This window comes from Carassius auratus, unplaced genomic scaffold, assembly GCF_003368295.1.
Source record: "Carassius auratus strain Wakin unplaced genomic scaffold, ASM336829v1 scaf_tig00217337, whole genome shotgun sequence".
NCBI classification, from domain to species: Eukaryota; Metazoa; Chordata; class Actinopteri; order Cypriniformes; family Cyprinidae; genus Carassius; species Carassius auratus.
This window is the reverse complement of record NW_020529014.1, coordinates 120,579-137,958: the sequence shown is the minus strand read 5'-3', so window position 1 is coordinate 137,958 and position 17,380 is coordinate 120,579. Positions and strand designations below refer to the sequence as shown.

Sequence of the window (17,380 nt, the reverse complement as noted above, 5' to 3'; positions counted from 1 at the left end):
TTTGATAGAAGGAAACAAGGGAGAATTATAATTTTAACATTACTTATCCTTCAGACATTGTTCTTTAAATAGATACAACAATCTGGACATAGAGCCTCATTGAGATCCCCATATCTCTGGGACTGAATAATGTAGGGCCTTGAAAAGTATGATTACAAAATAAAAATTATTTAAGAACAAATAATCTAAAATCATATTGTGATATCTTTAGTGCTTCTTGAGTTATAGGCATGTAAACTTTGGGGAAAAAATATTTATTATATTCACTCAGATATGTTGCATGCAGTAGTTTTGACAGAAGGACATGAGGTAAATCTCTAGTTTCGACATTTGTTCTTCATATTTTTGCAAATTGACTAGTGTGAATTGACAAATTCGAAAATTTGTACAATTTAATGATTTACCCCTGGAGCCAATATTAAAGGGGGGTGAAATGCTATTTCATGCATACTGAGTTTTTTACACTGTTAAAGACTGTTACACTGTCAATTTTACCATTTTTGAACGGTCATCATTGGCACATAATGCAACAAAGATTCCTAAAGTCAACAGATTTTACTTACAGATCTACCAATCTAGCTGTAAAAATAACATTATGTTGTCATCTTTATGAACTTGTTTTTACCCCTTCATAATTTTTTGACTCTGAATCTCAGGTGAAAATAGCCCTTTTTGACCCCCCTCTACAAAATAGTGGATTACTCAGTAAATATTTATCCATGACATGTAATATTTGGCTTTCATTACTATACATGTTTATCTTTCTTCAGGAAAAAATATGAGCAAAATCAAAATTTTGTGCCGGGAACCTCTGGTTGAATTGGAACTGAATGACCCAACATTAACGGTATGCACAGTACGTGTTATCAATCTGTTCAAGAAACAAATGCATCAAAACCAAGGATCTAGCAGTGCTCACCTACATTTTAAATATAATGAAAGTATTTAAATATATAAATAGCAGTGAAAATTAACTTGGGAATAAAATTAATTCCTGCACTTAACAAAATAATAGGCATAAAGTACCACTTTGTCTGTGTTTCCAGAAACAGCGGGTTTAATATTTTCATGACAGCTTAAAAGTGCTTTTATTATTAATATGAAGCCTGACATATAATAAAGAAACACTAATATTTGGGGTTTGATTAAAATGCAAATCTGATTCAGTGTAGAACAGAACATGTTTCATACAGCGTTGTCAAAAATACCAATGCTTTAGAACCAAATCATCAAAATAATACAATATAATGATGGAAACAATACCATCTTAATTCATATTCCACTGTAAGGGTATTTCCACTTTGCCAAATGATATGTGTCATGAACTAAACTCACCATTAAAGTAGGCCCCTATAGTTTTGTACAGTAACAACACAACTCTTAATGTTGTCTGCTCCGTTGATGACGGCTGCTGCCACTGTTGATCTTTAGTTAATAAAGTCCAGAGTCTGTGGTTGTGATGTCTCTGATGGTCAGAGATCTGTTCTGATGATCCAGCTTCAATCTGTCTCTGAATCTCTTTACACTGATCATGTTAGGGCAGAAGCTGGGATTGTCATGTGTATCTTTCAATGAAGCATGATTCTGTGATCAGCTGTAAATCTCCATCTGAAGAACAGAGAGGAGATCTCACGCTGAAACTCCAAATACATGTGACAGAAGAGTCCAGGAAATGCCTGTCGCTGCAGCTGAATAAACAGAAGATTTAACTGCTTTCATTGATTCAATGAGACTAACTGTCTCTGTAACTTTTTTTTTTTTTTTAACCAGGGTTTGATACTTTTTTGCAATAAAAAAAGATTCACCTTCTGCACCTTCAGTATTTGGACACCTACATCATCCCCCTACTGAAGTTACAGTCTTCAAACTGTTGAAGTCTTCTTTGAGGCCCGACAAATGTTTGTCATTTTAAAAATGTAACCATTATATATGATGTATTTTACATAACTACACACTGTTTAGCGAGTATGTGTGTGTGTGTGTGTGTGTGTGTGTGTGTGTGTGTGTGTGAACTAAAGGAGGATCTAACTGTCGGGGGAGGATTCAGACATTACATTAACAGTCAGAATGTTTTTTGGTGGACAGTATTACTTCTTCAGACACCTAAAGAAAATGATTCACACATTTGTTTTGTTCTGTTTGTTCTTCTGGCGTCTGATTGGTAAGTTATTAAACATTTTACAGCTTCATTCTGCTTCAGAGCAATAAACTAATGCTACTGTTCAAAGGTATTTTCATCCAGTTAAGATTCAGATATCTATTTGTTTTCCATTTGCATGTATCAGAAATCATGAGAAATATACAGAATTTTTAACATTACATTTAATTGAAAAGTAATGAAGATTTTAGAATTAAGTATATTAGAGGCACAGACATTTTTTAGGGTGGATGGGTGGGGGGTGGGGGGGTCATTATTACATTTAACTGATTGTTGAACATGATGTTGCATCTCCTATATATATATATATAATATATTATTATTTTTTTTTTATTTTTTTTGCTGCAGTAAAAAAAATACAGCAGTAATGAACAACTGTAAAAGTGATGTTAATTCATCGGTCAAAATACAGTAAAACTGTGAGTGAGATACTGTGAGCTGGATTTCTCATATAGAAAATACCCCATTCATAGAAGAAATGTATTGAATGTGAGCTGCATTAATAAACTTGTACTTTCATGCTTGAACTTGTGTAACTTTACTCTTGTATTTTACTCAGCTGATAAAACACCATAACAATGAAATGAGTGTGTGTCTCTACTGCTGTTCTTTAATACAGTTTTCAAACAAAACAACAGAAATCTTAATCTGTGTTAAATCTGTTTATTCTCCAGGTGTGTTTAGTGAATCAGTGTCAGTGACGGAGGGAGATACTGTCACTCTAAACACTAATCTTACTGAAATACCTGAATATGATGACTTACTGTGGAAATATGGAGCTGAAAAATCTCTGATAGCTGAAATCAATAAAGCTTCTGGATTCTTCTCCACATGTGATGTTCCTGACGAGAGATTCAGAGACAGACTGAAGCTGGACAGACAGACTGGATCTCTGACCATCACAAACATCACAACTGAACACGCTGGAGAATATACACTAGAGCTACGTCAAGCAATACTGACATCACGAATATATCATGTTTCTGTCTATGGTGAGCAGAGATCATTTGTATGCCCTTATATATTATTTTGTATTTTTTTACATACTAATTTTTTAAAAACATTCCACACTCTCTCACACATACACACACACGCACTCACTGTGAACACAAAACCATTTTTAAACACATCAAATGAAAAATAGGACTTGATTAGATTTATCCAGACTTTTTAACTCATGTTTTCAGCTCATCTTCCTGTTCCTGTCATCAGCAGTAACTCTTCTAACTGTTCACCATCATCATCATCATCTTCATCACAGCAGAATTGTTCATTGTTGTGTTCAGTGGTGAATGTGAGTCATGTGACTCTCTCCTGGTACAAAGGAAACAGTTTATTGTCCAGCATCAGTGTGTCTGATCTCAGCATCAGTCTCTCTCTACCTCTGGAGGTGGAATATCAGGAGAAAAACAGCTACAGCTGTGTGATCAACAATCCCATCACAAACCAGACCACACATCTGGACATCAGCAAACTCTGCAGCAACCAGTCTCAACATCTGGACCTCAGTAGGCACTGTCACACATGTGCAGGTACAGCAGAGCTGATATTAATTGATGTTGGTGCTGATATTTAAGTTTATTGACTGAGCTGGGGCCCGTTCTTCGTATGTCGCTTATTACATCCGAGATCAAATGACACATCCAAGATGATATTATCGTGCTAATCCTGATCCGGCTAATTGGGTTCTTCGAACACACCTGTTGTGTATGATTAGTATCGCTGGATTGAGTTATCTGAGATAATTGCGCGTTCATGTGTTGTCTTAAAAGGGGATATGTATCGATACTCGAAACCATGATCAGCAGTGCAGCGATTGGCTGGTGGCAAGACGCCAATGTAATGACGTCATATAATTTAAAATGACACCCGACAAAAAACTTGACACATTTCTGGACTTTTATAAGGAAACAGCCAAGCAAACAAAACTACATAAATGTTATAATAGATACATGAGACAGATAATAGATACATGTTTTTATTTTATTAGAATTTTTTCATGATTCCCAATATATTTAGATTCACAATTTATAATAGTTGTGCAGTCTTTACATTTTTATTTCAATGTAGAAATTATCTATTCATTTCATTTTATATTTGGACAGATTTTTTACGTGACAGCATTAATGAAAGTTTCTTAAGGGTCAATATCATGTAATCTGCATCTCCTGCGCTCCATCAAGCCTCTCTTATAATAGCAGTCATCACTCAAAATAATTATCTGTATAGCATGTGTGTCAGACTCTAATACAATTATGAAGTAATAATTTTATGACAAATAAATATTTCAGTGAGTAAAACTGGCTGTGTCTATAGTAGGCTGTTATCGACTACACAGCATTTTTATATCATTTTTTTAATAATTTTTTTAATGATTATTATTTTAAATGATTGATACTCTTGTAATAAAGTAGCGGTGGTAGCAGACATATTTTGAGTATCAGTTCTGGTTGAAAAGAAGCGATCTAATCCCGTTTTCATGAAATAAGCCTGCTCCCGAGCAGGTTTAAGCTTACGGACCTGTTATATTTACATTTATTAATTTAGCTGACGCTTTTATCCAAAGCGACTTACAATTGCTATATATGTCAGAGGTCGCACGCCTCTGGAGCAACTAGGGGTTAAGTGTCTTGCTCAGGGATTGATGTGGTGGCTGGACAATGTGGTGATGTCTCACAGTGGATTCGAACCCGGGTCTCCCACACCACAGACGTGTGTCTTATCCACTGCTCTAACACCACCCCTACCACCCCTGTTACTATGACGCCAAATCGTCAACAATCAAATCCAGCTAACTGAGTTAGCGACGTACGAAGAACAGGCCCCTGATCTCAGTTTGATGTTTTTATTCCTCAGACTCTGTCCACTGTTGTGGTTTTACTGAAACTGTGATCCGATTGGTCCTCTCTGCTCTGGTGGGCGTGGCTTCAGCAGCTGTTCTGGTTTATGACATCAGATCCACAAGAGGACGAAGGATCTGAGGATCCTCAAATTCAAACTTTTTTTTCTTTACATTTGTTATGTTTTACTTTTTTAATATTAATTTATTAATTAATTCTTGATTTATAATAATGTATTTAATCATATAATAATTTACATTAATCATTCTAGTCGTTTATATTCCTATTTCATAGATTAATTTATGGATTAGTCATTTATATTATCTATTGTTTTGCCATTGTTTAGTCTTGACTGTGTTTCAAGGACTGTCTTCACGAATAAGAGATATGAGGAATGTTTTGGTATAACAATACTTTTTGAATTTGTGTTGCTCAGACAAAGTCTAAGCATTGAAACCTACACAGCTAAGACTATTCAATAAACTCTTCTTCTTTTATCATCACTCCGTCTCTGACTCTTCTCTTGGTTTTTCCTCAGTCAACTTCTTGGCTGACAGAAGACTGTTAATAGACTTATTTTTAACAGGTCTTTGGTATTCGATATTACTGTTCCCAGACAACAGGGACAGGGGATCTGGCATCTGGGGCTGGATCTGCATTATCTGGCATGGAGACATCATCTAACAGTATGGATATATATCCAATAGAATTATTAATTTCTTTTAGTTTTACTAAATTTCCAAAAATGTTAAATACCAGTTTTTGCCTTACTTTTGTGGTGTATGGAGTGAAGTAATTTAAAACAATTTTACATAAGGCAGCGACATGACATAAAATGTGAAAAGGATTCCCTGATAAGGTGTTTTTTTGTTGTTTGTTTTGCTTCAGACTACTGTTGTGATTCTGAACTGTTGCACTGAAACACTCCATTGTACTACATCGCCTTATAATTAACTTTTACACTATTAGATTTTTTTTATTAACTATTTTTATGCTGTAAATGTGTTGATATTTAACCACCATTCAAATGTATTCTCACTCCCTTGCAGTTACAATATAGACCTATGTAGCTATGGTTAATAAATGTAAATATTCATTTTTCAATTTTCAATTATGTTGTGAATTATTAGTGTTACGAATATTAGATTTGTATTTCCTTGGTTGCTATACGTACAATTATGAAACAAAATGAAAATAGGTTAAAGCCTTTTATAAGCTTATGGGGCTGTCACGTGATGAAGGAAAAACTCAAACCCAAAGTAAGTACTAGTAGACGTTAGGGAAGTAACACGTAACATTTTAATTATACCTTGATAAAATTAACGAAATGACTCCAAAAAAGATTAGTTCATTTTGCTGAACGAGAGTCAAAGGTCCGAGTTGGTAAAATTATCTGAAGTTCCCATCACTAGTTGAGGCTCCAAGTGAACCATACCATTACCAAAACTGTTCTGATCACGGATTGACTGGAGAGAATCGTCACTACCTGCATCACTGAACTTGTGACTCAAACACAAAAGAACCGCTGAGTTTAAATCAGCACAGCCAGCCAACTATCGAACGCAACTGTTTTGAATGAACATACCTTTTGTTTTTAAACCGAAAAGTTTTGTTATCTGTTGTGGAAGTATAGATGTTCCTCTCATTGATAGCAGAGGATGGATCTAGCAAGAGCTTGATGTGGCGACGCAAAATGAAAAAGTTTTTTGGCTGTAGAGGCAGCGCAAATATAACATGTGAATCCCGACCACTCTAAAGCGGTAAACTGCAGTGGAAACGCAAACTGTGCCAAACCGAGCCATACTTTACCATACTGTGCCATGCTGAGCTAAGTCGTACCACATTGTGGAAAAGCATAATAAAAAATTTAAAAAACTTAAGAATTTGCCCCCCCCCCCCCTCCAGAACAGCTCATTCAAACACACCCCCACATGTCTATGTCACAATGTGGAAATATTTGCGCAATGCTGCCCAAATGTTCAAGCAAAAAAAAGAAGGCATGGTTTCAGTAACCACTGTTGCAGAGATGTCAGGGAGATGCTGTGTGTATCTAGGAGCAACTGAGAGAGAGAGTGAGAGAAACAGGGTCAAACAGTGGAGTCAGCTGTCTTAACCATGTGTGGCTTGTGTACTGCAGACACAGGAGCTTCATCACTGTGTCTGTCACGTAACTCTGTTCTTCTTTTGGGCTTGAACTACAGAAAACTACAGACGACGAGTGCTTGCAGTGTTTTTGCATTCCATTTGTTGAAGTCACTGATATATTACTCCTCCTTCTTTCAGACCATTCTCCGGTTACATTGTATCTTCTCCCATTTTCTATTTCCTCCTGTAAAAAACGTTGGAGATTTAATACATCTCCACTTCTTGACCAAGAGTTCTTATCACAACTGTGCACCTCCTTGGTAGAGTTTACTGAACTGAATAATGGTTCGACAAATAAAACTAAAGTGCTATTGGAGGTAACACATGTTTTATTAGAAGGAAATCCATTGATTTCTCCTCATTTCGTCAGAGGTCTAGAGATGGCCATAGAATTGAATTAGAGAGACAAGTTCAGGCAGTGGAACAGGATCTCAGAAATACTCATTGTCAACAAAAAGAAAAATAATTAAATGCACTTAAATCAGAGTTAAAACAGTTGCTCTTACACAGAGCCCACTTTATTATGCACTGCACATCAGTCTTACTACTTTAATGGGGAGAGACTGTGTAAATTATTAGCGCTACAGATTAAACCGATGGAATCCAGAGCAAATATACATGCTATAAAGAAGGATGGCATCTTATACACTCAAACCAAAGATATAAATCAGATTTTTAATATGAACAATTATACACTTCTGATTCTTCCTCTAGTTATCAACAAAATGTATCTTTTCTTCAGCAGTTTCACCTCTCCATATTTGATGAACAACATTAAGAGATGCTAAATGCCCAACTGTCATTAGATGAACTGAACAGGGATTTATCCAAATGGTTAAAACGCTTTACAATTGTTGTTCAGCACGGTTTCTTACAGGCTCCTTAGCATCTTCCTTTTTTGCTCTCGGCAGGGGCACCCGTCAAGGGAAGGGATATTTAGCTCTTTGTTTCCAATATTTCTGTGTCCGTTCCTGAGTGCTTAAAGTTCCACAGTGGTACAGCTTCAGGGTACCGAGTCGCATAATCCACAATAACAAGGATATGTTCATGGCCCCGGGAAGACTTCGGCAACGGCCCTACAAGGTCCATTCCAATGCGGGCAAAGGGGACATCAATGATGGGTAGCGGTATCAACAGGCTGGGGGGGGGGGGGGGGGGCGCTGAGGGGAGGTCCGCTGGCAGGTTGGGCAGGCCTGGCAGTACCGCTTTACTTCAGCGTTCATACCGGGCCAGTAAAACCGATCCCGTATTCTTTGGATAGTATTTTTCACGCCTAGGTGGCCTGCCATTGGATGTGAGTGGGCCAGTTCAATGACTGTCTCTACCTTGGTCCGGGGAACTACCAGCCCCTCTTGACCACAAAGTACGGGAGGGGGTGTGGTGCTGGAAGACGGACCGCGTCCTCCACCAGGTGGACCTGGGCCCAGCAGTTTCTTAACCGATCATCTTCCCTCTGCTCCCGTCCAAATGAACCGCCTGCTGTGATCTGTTGAGAGATCCATATACATATTAGAAGCAGAAACTTGACACTCACCCTCCTGTTCACTGTCGGTGGCCAACAGTGCAGACTGAGCTTCTCCTGTTGTCTCATTCTGACGTCTTCGTCTGCCTCCAGCACCCCTCCTCAGCTCTACCATGGTGGCTAGCAGCTGCTTGAACCCCGGCCAATCTCTACCCAGCAACACTGGTACAGGTAGATCTTTTACAATTCCGACTTCGACCTGCCAGGCCCCGGGAAGGGCTAAGATGGTTACTCTTCATGCAGGTACATGGTGAGTGTCTCCATGTATTTTTTTTTCTGGGCGGGGTTGAACAATGCTTGGCTGCAACAGGTTGATGGAGCTCCCGGAGTCTAGGACTGCTCTCACTGGCTTGACTTAAATTTTTACTACGCGCTTTGGGGCTCCTCGAGGGACTGCATGATGCACTATACAGCCAGCCAGCCATGCTCGTGCTCCTGGGGAAGGGGGTTCAGTGGGTATGGGCTCATCCACTGGCACGGGGGCGGCTGGCCTACTCACTGGTCGGGTGGTGCCCTCCAGGAGACGTCGTTGCCCCAGCAACCAGAGGTGGGTGAGGCGGGTTAATCGAGCTGCCTGGGCCCGAATGGGGGTTTGCTCTTCATACATCCACTGATTAAACTGCTGGGCTGCGCAAACCGTAGAAAGCCCCATTCGAGCTAGGATTTCTCCTTTCAGAAATTCATAATCATCATTTTGGTTGAAGTGAGAAGTAAGCACACTGTGCTTTCCCCGTCAAGAATGGCGCTAAAATGCCCACTGTTCTTTCTCCCATGCCTCCCAACTGGTAATTACCTCAAAAGTATGTAGGTACGCCTCGATGTCATCATGTTCGCTTAGCTTGGCAAGGTATTTATGGGCTTGCGCACGGGGTTCTAGAAGTGGCATACGACCAGCCGCTGTGCCCCGTATCTGCTCGACCAGCTGTTCTGTTCTCTCTTGTCTGGTTGCAAGCTGCTCTGTGAATTGCTGCTGCCGAATGGTTATTTCCGTCAACCGCCGGATAATCTCCTCCTCCAATGCCCGGAGAGAGAGTTGGACTTCTGCAACACAGATAAAACAGCCGTCAACATGCGATCCAGACGCTTACTCACCCTTTAAAACCTGCCCGCATTCTCCACCAATGTAGCAGGATGAGTGAGAGTCACGGACACAGACGAGGTTATTGAATTGCCAGACAAATTCCCCGGAGGGTGATTTATTGAACAAAGTGAGAATACTGTGATCGGTGCTCTGGAGTGGTCGTGCTCAGAAACCAGGCTTCGTGCAGGGTAATCTGTGTTCGTGGGAAGTGAAGCGTTGATCCTCAGTCGCTGGAGGCTGTAAGCAAACAGAGAACACAACATACGTTTTTGAGACTTAGCTCACCCTTCCCTTCTCTTTCTCAGATTATATTGCCTCCTGCTGATGCCGTGCAGGTGTACACGATCAGCAGGTGTTCCTCGTTGAGGGTTCTGGGAGCGGTGTATCCTTGGCGATGCTGATTCTGTCCTAATTGGCTCACCACAGTAGCCAGTGCAGAGACAACTGGGGTAATATGATCATATTTTCTTGACCTGTTAAGGACTCTAGCTGCTGCATTTTGGACTACCTGTAGCTTGTTTATTGAAAAAGCAGGACAACCACCTAGAAGTGCATTACAATAGTCCAGTCTAGAGGTCATGAATGCATGAACTAACTTTTCTGCATCAGAAGCAGATAACATGTTTCGTAGCTTGGCAATGTTTCTAAGATGGAAGAATGCAGTTTTTGTAACATGGGAAATATGATTTTTAAAAGAAAAGTTGCTGTCTAATATAACACCCAGATTTTTGACTTTAGAGGAAGTAACAGTTAATCCGTCTAGTTGCAGATTGTAATCTACAAGATTCCGTCTAGTGTTTTTTGGTCCAATAATTAATATCTCTATCTCTGAAAATTATTTGTCATCCAATCTTTTACATTTTTAACACACTCTGTTAGCTTAGATAATTTAGAAGTTTCATCTGGTCTCATTGAGATATACAGCTGAGTATCATCAGCATAACAGTGGAAGCTAATTCCGTATTTTCTAATAATATTATCAAGGGGCAACATGTATATTGAAAATAGAAGGGGACCTAGGACGGATCCTTGTGGCACTCCATATTTTACTGATGACTCCCCATTTAAGTAAACAAAATGGTAGCGATCGAACAGGTAGGATCTAAACCATCTTAGACCTGTCCTTGAATACCTTTATAGTTTTGTAATCGATCTATGAGTATGTCATGATCTATGGTGTCGAACGCAGCACTTAGATCAAGTAAGACTAGAAATGAGATGCAGCCTTGATCTGACGCAAGAAGCAGGTCATTTGTCATTTTAACAAGTGCATAATCACCGTTTATGCACTGGCAACAAACCCTTTGTTTTTAAAACCTGGTCTGTTTCTGGTGTTCATAATTTGAATGACATATATTGTGATAACGGCCTCAAATCGTTTCAGGACTTCAGGAGTGTAGAGTTTTCTTTACCTGGATTCTCTTTCTTTCTATATTTAAGACTGAGGTCAGCTTTAAAGGCCTACAGCATTCCTTGGGCCACCAATGTGCTCATCCTTTTGTGGGAATGGTTCAACAATGATGCCTTGCCTTGCCTAGTGGTTTAGTTTCTAAAATGTACAATTCAATTCTCATACTACAGTAAACTTATATTCCAGCTATCCACTCCTGGGAAAGGCATGGTTTTGTTCAACCTGATTAGGATGTGGTATGGGCCAGATGTTTTACCGCTTCTAAAAACCTTGCACATCAGATGATACATTATAAATGTATTAATAGAGCCTATTTCACTCCTAGTGTACTATACAAGATGATGGTTAGAGCTGATCCTCACTGCCATTTATGTAATAAATCCACAGTAGGCTCTTACTTGCATATGTTTTGGGAATGCCCGGTGGTGATTCCTTTTTGGAAAACTGTATGTTCCGTTCTTTCAGATTTCATGCATTTACATGTACCTCGAGATCCCCTACTTTTTCTATTGTTAGACGATTCCAATCTCCAGTTGAATGTTCATCAGAAAAGGACTTTATCAGCTGCAAGTACTGCTGCCAAAAAGACTATTTTGAAATTATGGATAGAACCATCCACTTCCATAACTTTCACTTGGCTATCATACTTCAGAGACATTGTCTTGCTGGAAGGTACTACTGCCAGGCTCAACAGCACAAAGAACAACACTATTCAGAGTTATTCTGAGATATTGCTAGATAGGAAGACAAGTTGACATCCCTACTATACTACACTGATTTTTTGCACTTATTTTCTTCCTCTTTCTCTGTATATGTGGACTGTTTCATGGCATCTGCTTGTACATAGTTCTTTTGAACTGTGACTTGTGATTTAATTCTGAAAGTGAAATTAATCTGAATAAAAATGTTGATCACAAAAAAAAAAAAAAAAGAACACTAAAGCATGTCAACATATTCTGTTACACCAAATACACAAAATAATGATCTTTAAAAAAGAATCATATGACCCCTTTAAATCTTGGACCCGAGCCATCTGGAGATGGCAATATCACACACTTGAGGGTGAACGTTTTAAAAGTGAACAAACAATTTGGCACACAGAGAGCCCACTAACTTCATCCAGGTAAACCAAAAATCCTTGCAAACAAATGTTTGCTTATTATATTAATTTCTCAAACAAAACCCTTTTTGTAATTAGTACCATTCCAGACACCACATTCAGCCATGTTTGTTTCCTAATAATGGTTTGTTTTCCTCATTAGAGAAAACTCATTCCTGAAGAGTGCAGACCATCATCATCATCATAATGGACCACAATTTCTGGACACTGTCAAGTTCCCTTAAAATAAGATTATCTGTCTACATCTTTCTCTGACTCGTCTTTAACATTTTGGGGTTCAACTTCTCAAATTCTCTTCCTTATAGCTGTTCAACAGCCATAACAACAGATGAACAATGTCATTATTTTTTTTTTAATCTGAATAAATTGAGATTAATACATTTTTAATTGTGGAGTTTGTGCTCTTTCTGGATATTTGGGCATTGTGAAATTTTGTGTAAACAAAAATATAGCTAATACTTTACAGTTAAGGTGTATTAAATGTTAAAAAGAATAACTTCCAGGGTATCATTATTAGTTATCATATATATTCTTAAAATATTCTTATATGTTATTAAATTTACACTATTGTCATATATAATAGTTATATATATATATATTTATTATAACAAGGTAATTCTAATATACTTAAACTCTGTTGTCATGGATCTGCATTTTCTATAATATATTTCAATAATAAAAATCCACATGTGATTTATATATATATATATATATATATATATATATATATATATATATATATATATATATATATATATATATATATATATATATATAATTGGCATCAAACAAACAATATAGTTATGTTCCCAGTGATAAAAAGATTAAGCAAAAAAAAAAAGACAAATGAACGCACAAGCATGAATTAGGTGGCAATTTGCACTAAAAGCACGTAAAAGACCATTGAATAGAAGAAGAAAGAAGCAACATAATGTGTTTTTTTTTTTTTTTTTGTCCAGTGTTCCTTTAGGAGCATTTGACATGTGCTTTAAATGAATACCAAAGGATCAAGGTTTGTCTATGTGACGAGTGGGGCGGGGCCGAGAGACGTGGGCACGAGGAGTGAGGCCAGGTGTAGTGATTGGAGATGAGCTGCACCTGGCCTCACTCCTCGTGCCCACGTCTCTCGGCCCCGCCCCACTCGTCACAGTCTGGTTAACATGACCAGTTAGTCCCTGCTTAGATGTTGTAAATACCTCATTATTTGAGTGAAAGTGCCTTTATACTTTTACAGTAATTCATTCATTGTATAATTGTAGATTAAAAAAATTGTGTCTGAGGAGTTGTAATATGAATAGGTCAGTCACATGGCATTATGATTTAAGTTTCACTCTACACAAAGGCAAAACACTGTATCAGCTGCATTTACAGTAAGACAGATGACATTGAAGTTGTTGAAAATGGCACTTTTTAATTGAATTTTGCTTCACATTTGAGCCAAACTCAATAAAACTACTGTTCAGTTACTGCGATGTGCCTTTGGACAGTTATTTTGGTGAAAGAAATGTAATGTGAATTATAATATAAATATATAGTCGCAGCATTGCAACTTTTAATTAGTTACTGCCCAAAGTGTTGGAAAAAAATAAAGAAATTATTAACCACTGATCAACTGCATGATGAACAGAAAATCATACATTGTATTTATGAAAGTAAAATGGATCTTATATATATTGACAGACAGAAACTTGATACAATGTTTTAAAAATAATGGTGTGATGTCTAAAAAATATGTTCTTAAAAATGACTTCTGCTTCTCTGGAAGTAACTACTGACTAGCAATATATTTATTTATTTTTCTGCAGCGTCAGCACTTTTACAGCTTTTCTCACTTCTCATCTTCTCCAGCCACATCTCTTTTCTCATGCAATCCAAAAATATTGCTTAGCAAAGAGGACACTGACAACATACTGTCAGACAAGAGAGTAGTTTACTTTTGATATGAAACAAAATCTCAGCTTTCAATGTATATTATGTTTTTATAGTTTACAGTAATTTTAATGTTCTTTTTTATTTTTTACTTATTTTTTACAAAAAGCATCACTGATGGGTATTTCACAGTAAAGCTATTCTGTTTAAAGCATAAGGTTGCCATAAATATCTTATGTCTAGAATGGAAAAAACACAGTTAAACCACACGCTACTGACACATCAAGACAAACATGCACTGACGTTTACCACACATGTCCAGTAATAGACTCATGTATGTGAAGACTCTGTTTGTCCAACAGATCAAACCACACCTCTGAACAGATGGAAATATATCAGACCATAGTGGGTTTTACTTTTGCCTTACAAACTGAGTTGCTAGAGCCTCAAACTGCCAGGGGTCTCTAAAAGTAGTAGAACAAAGGGTCATATATACGTAATAACACTAAAATCGCAATAGACAATCTTAATTTCTTTGATTTCAAATGTTAAACCCTCAGTTTTTAATGATGCTATACGTTTTATACACTCAACAATGCAGATTTTTACTTGCACTTGCTGCTTGCAGAGATTTAATATTAAGTTCATACAGCAAGATTTGTCTCATGTACATTTTTTAAGCAATTTTTTTTTAACACATTTCAGTCCACTGGGATTTCTTGGTCATACTGGGCAAAACTAAAGCAACACTGACAAATATTTTGCTGAAAATAAAAATGCACTTTTTAATATTAATGTTCAGTCAGACTTCTGGTAGATGCAGTCCTTCTCACCAATCCCAAATCACAACTATAGACTCCTGGTGAAAGTGATCACACAGCTGGATCTTGCACTGACTAAAGACGTTTGATTATCTTCTGACGACACCTGCATACACCACTTCATCCTCTTTAACTTTCTGTAAAAAAAAAAAAGAATTTTATATATATATATATATATATATATATATATATATATATATATATATATATATATATATAAAAGACATTTAATGAGATTGGGTTTGAGGTAATTTGATATATCATCGATACACATAACTTTGACATGCGAATAATTAAACAGATTCTATTACAGTGGACATTAATGACCAAAATTTGAGAATTGAAACATTTAGAAATAGACAGGAACCAAATAGGCTACTGTACTGTCCAATACAGTCCCACCAGTGATGCATGGTGGTGCAGCATCATGCTGTGCATCAAGCATCAAGCTGCAGGGACAGGACGACTGGTTGCAATCGAGGGGAAAGATGAATGCGGCCAAGTACAGGGATATCCTGGACGAAAACCTTCTCCAGAGTGCTCAGGACCTCAGACTGGGCCGAAGGTTCACCTTCCAACAAGACAATGACCCTAGCACACAGCTAAAATAACGAAGGAGTGGCTTCACAACAACTCTGTGTCTGTTCTTGAATGGCCCAGCCAGAGCCATGACTTAAACCCAATTGAGCATCTCTGGAGAGACCTGAAAATGGATGTCCACCAACGTTTACCATCCAACCTGACAGAACTGGAGAGGATCTGCAAGGAGGAATGGCAGGCAGAGGGTCCCCAAATCCAGGTGAAAAGACTCATGGCTGTATTAGATCAAAAGGGTGCTTCTACTAAATACTGAGCAAAGGGTCTGAATACTTAGGACCATGTGATAGTTCAGTTTTTCTTATTTAATAAATGTGTAAAAATGTCAACAATTCTGTGTTTTATATTTTCAATATGGGGTGCTGTGTGTACATTGAGAATTATAAAAAAAAAGAACTTAAAAGATTTTAGCAAATGGCAAACATTTAAGGGGGTCTGAATACTTTTCGTACCCTCTCTCTCTCTCTCTCTCTCTCTCTCTCTCTCTCTCTCTCTCTCTCTATATATATATATATATATATATATAGTGTGTGTTTACAGCCCTATTATAAAGTAAGTAAGTAAATACAGCCCTATTATAAAGTAAGATTGACTTTTTATTTGTGTTAAAGAAGTTAGAGATCCTGCAATGTTTTTTGCAGTGTTTCTCAGTTGCTTAAAATATATTAAATACCCTATATGGATATTAGGTTCTGAAGTTATTAAAAATGCTGGACAGTGATGTCATCAGCTGACACAGGAAGTACTACATCATTGGCTCATCTTGAGCACTATGGAAATATGAACTCATGTTTTTTAAATGGACCTGCTGATCTGATCTTAATATGGTATATGAGTCAGTGTTTCTTAACTAATGGTCCTGTCTATGATTATGTGTCACGTACAAGCACACTATGATCTAAAATCTTGCAAAGATGCACAACATCTGGGTTTTATATTAGAGGAAAACATGTATTTTAATTTGCATATTAAACAGTTACTCACTAAATTGTAATTAAAGCTGAGGTTTTATTTCAGAAACAGTTCCTGCTTTACGCAGAAAGCCAGGAAAAAGCTGGTTGAAGCTACGTTTTTGCTGGTTTTAGATTATGGAGATGTGTTTTACAGACACTCCACAAAGACCTTGCTGAAATCGTTGGATTCTGTGTATCATTCAGCATTGAGATTTATAATGCATGCAAAGTACTTTGTTCATCACTGTGTACTATATGAAATCGGTTGGTCCTCACTTAAGAAGGTTCAAACATTGGTTGATCTTTGTGTATAAATCAATAACTGGACATACTCCTTCATATTTAACTACACACTTAACACCAATAGATCTGAATACAAGCTAAGATCAAGTAGATGCATACTGTATAATGTTCCACAAATTAAAACAGAGTTTGGTAAAACTGCTTTTAGTTATAGTGCTCCAACTTCATGGCATGAGTGGCAAAACCAGCTAAAACTGGAGGTTTTTATTTTGCATATTGAATTCAAGTGTTATCTAAATCAAATGTATCATGTTTTCTATTGTTTTAAATCGTGTTGTTTTTTTTGTTTTTTACATTTTAATATTTTTGTGCATCCCTGTCTTTTTTGTTGCTTGTTGTCTGTTAAAGTGTATCTTCTATGTGCTGCCTTCTTGGCCAGGGCTTACTTAGAAAAGAGATTGTAATCTCAATGTGATTTTCTTCCCTGGTAAAATAAAGGTAAATAAATGAATAAATATCATAAATGATCTTACTGTTTTCTGTGCATCTCTTTTGTAGAATGTTGTTTCAGCGTAAGTGATCTCTTCTGGATGAGTCTCAGCTGTTTAAACAGAAATGAC

The 17,380-nt window shown here is 37.3% G+C and overlaps 1 protein-coding gene across 1 annotated transcript; it reads left to right on the top strand.

Annotated features, from left to right (window-relative positions):
- Positions 1–2,846: 2,846 nt before the first annotated feature.
- Positions 2,847–8,268, top strand: LOC113100734 (SLAM family member 5-like; the record flags this gene model as incomplete). The annotated part of the gene is made up of 3 exons (XM_026265324.1): positions 2,847–3,150; positions 3,346–3,690; positions 8,129–8,268. Coding segments are annotated over 3 exons (789 nt in total), but the record flags the coding sequence as incomplete, so codon positions are not given.
- Positions 8,269–17,380: the final 9,112 nt, after the last annotated feature.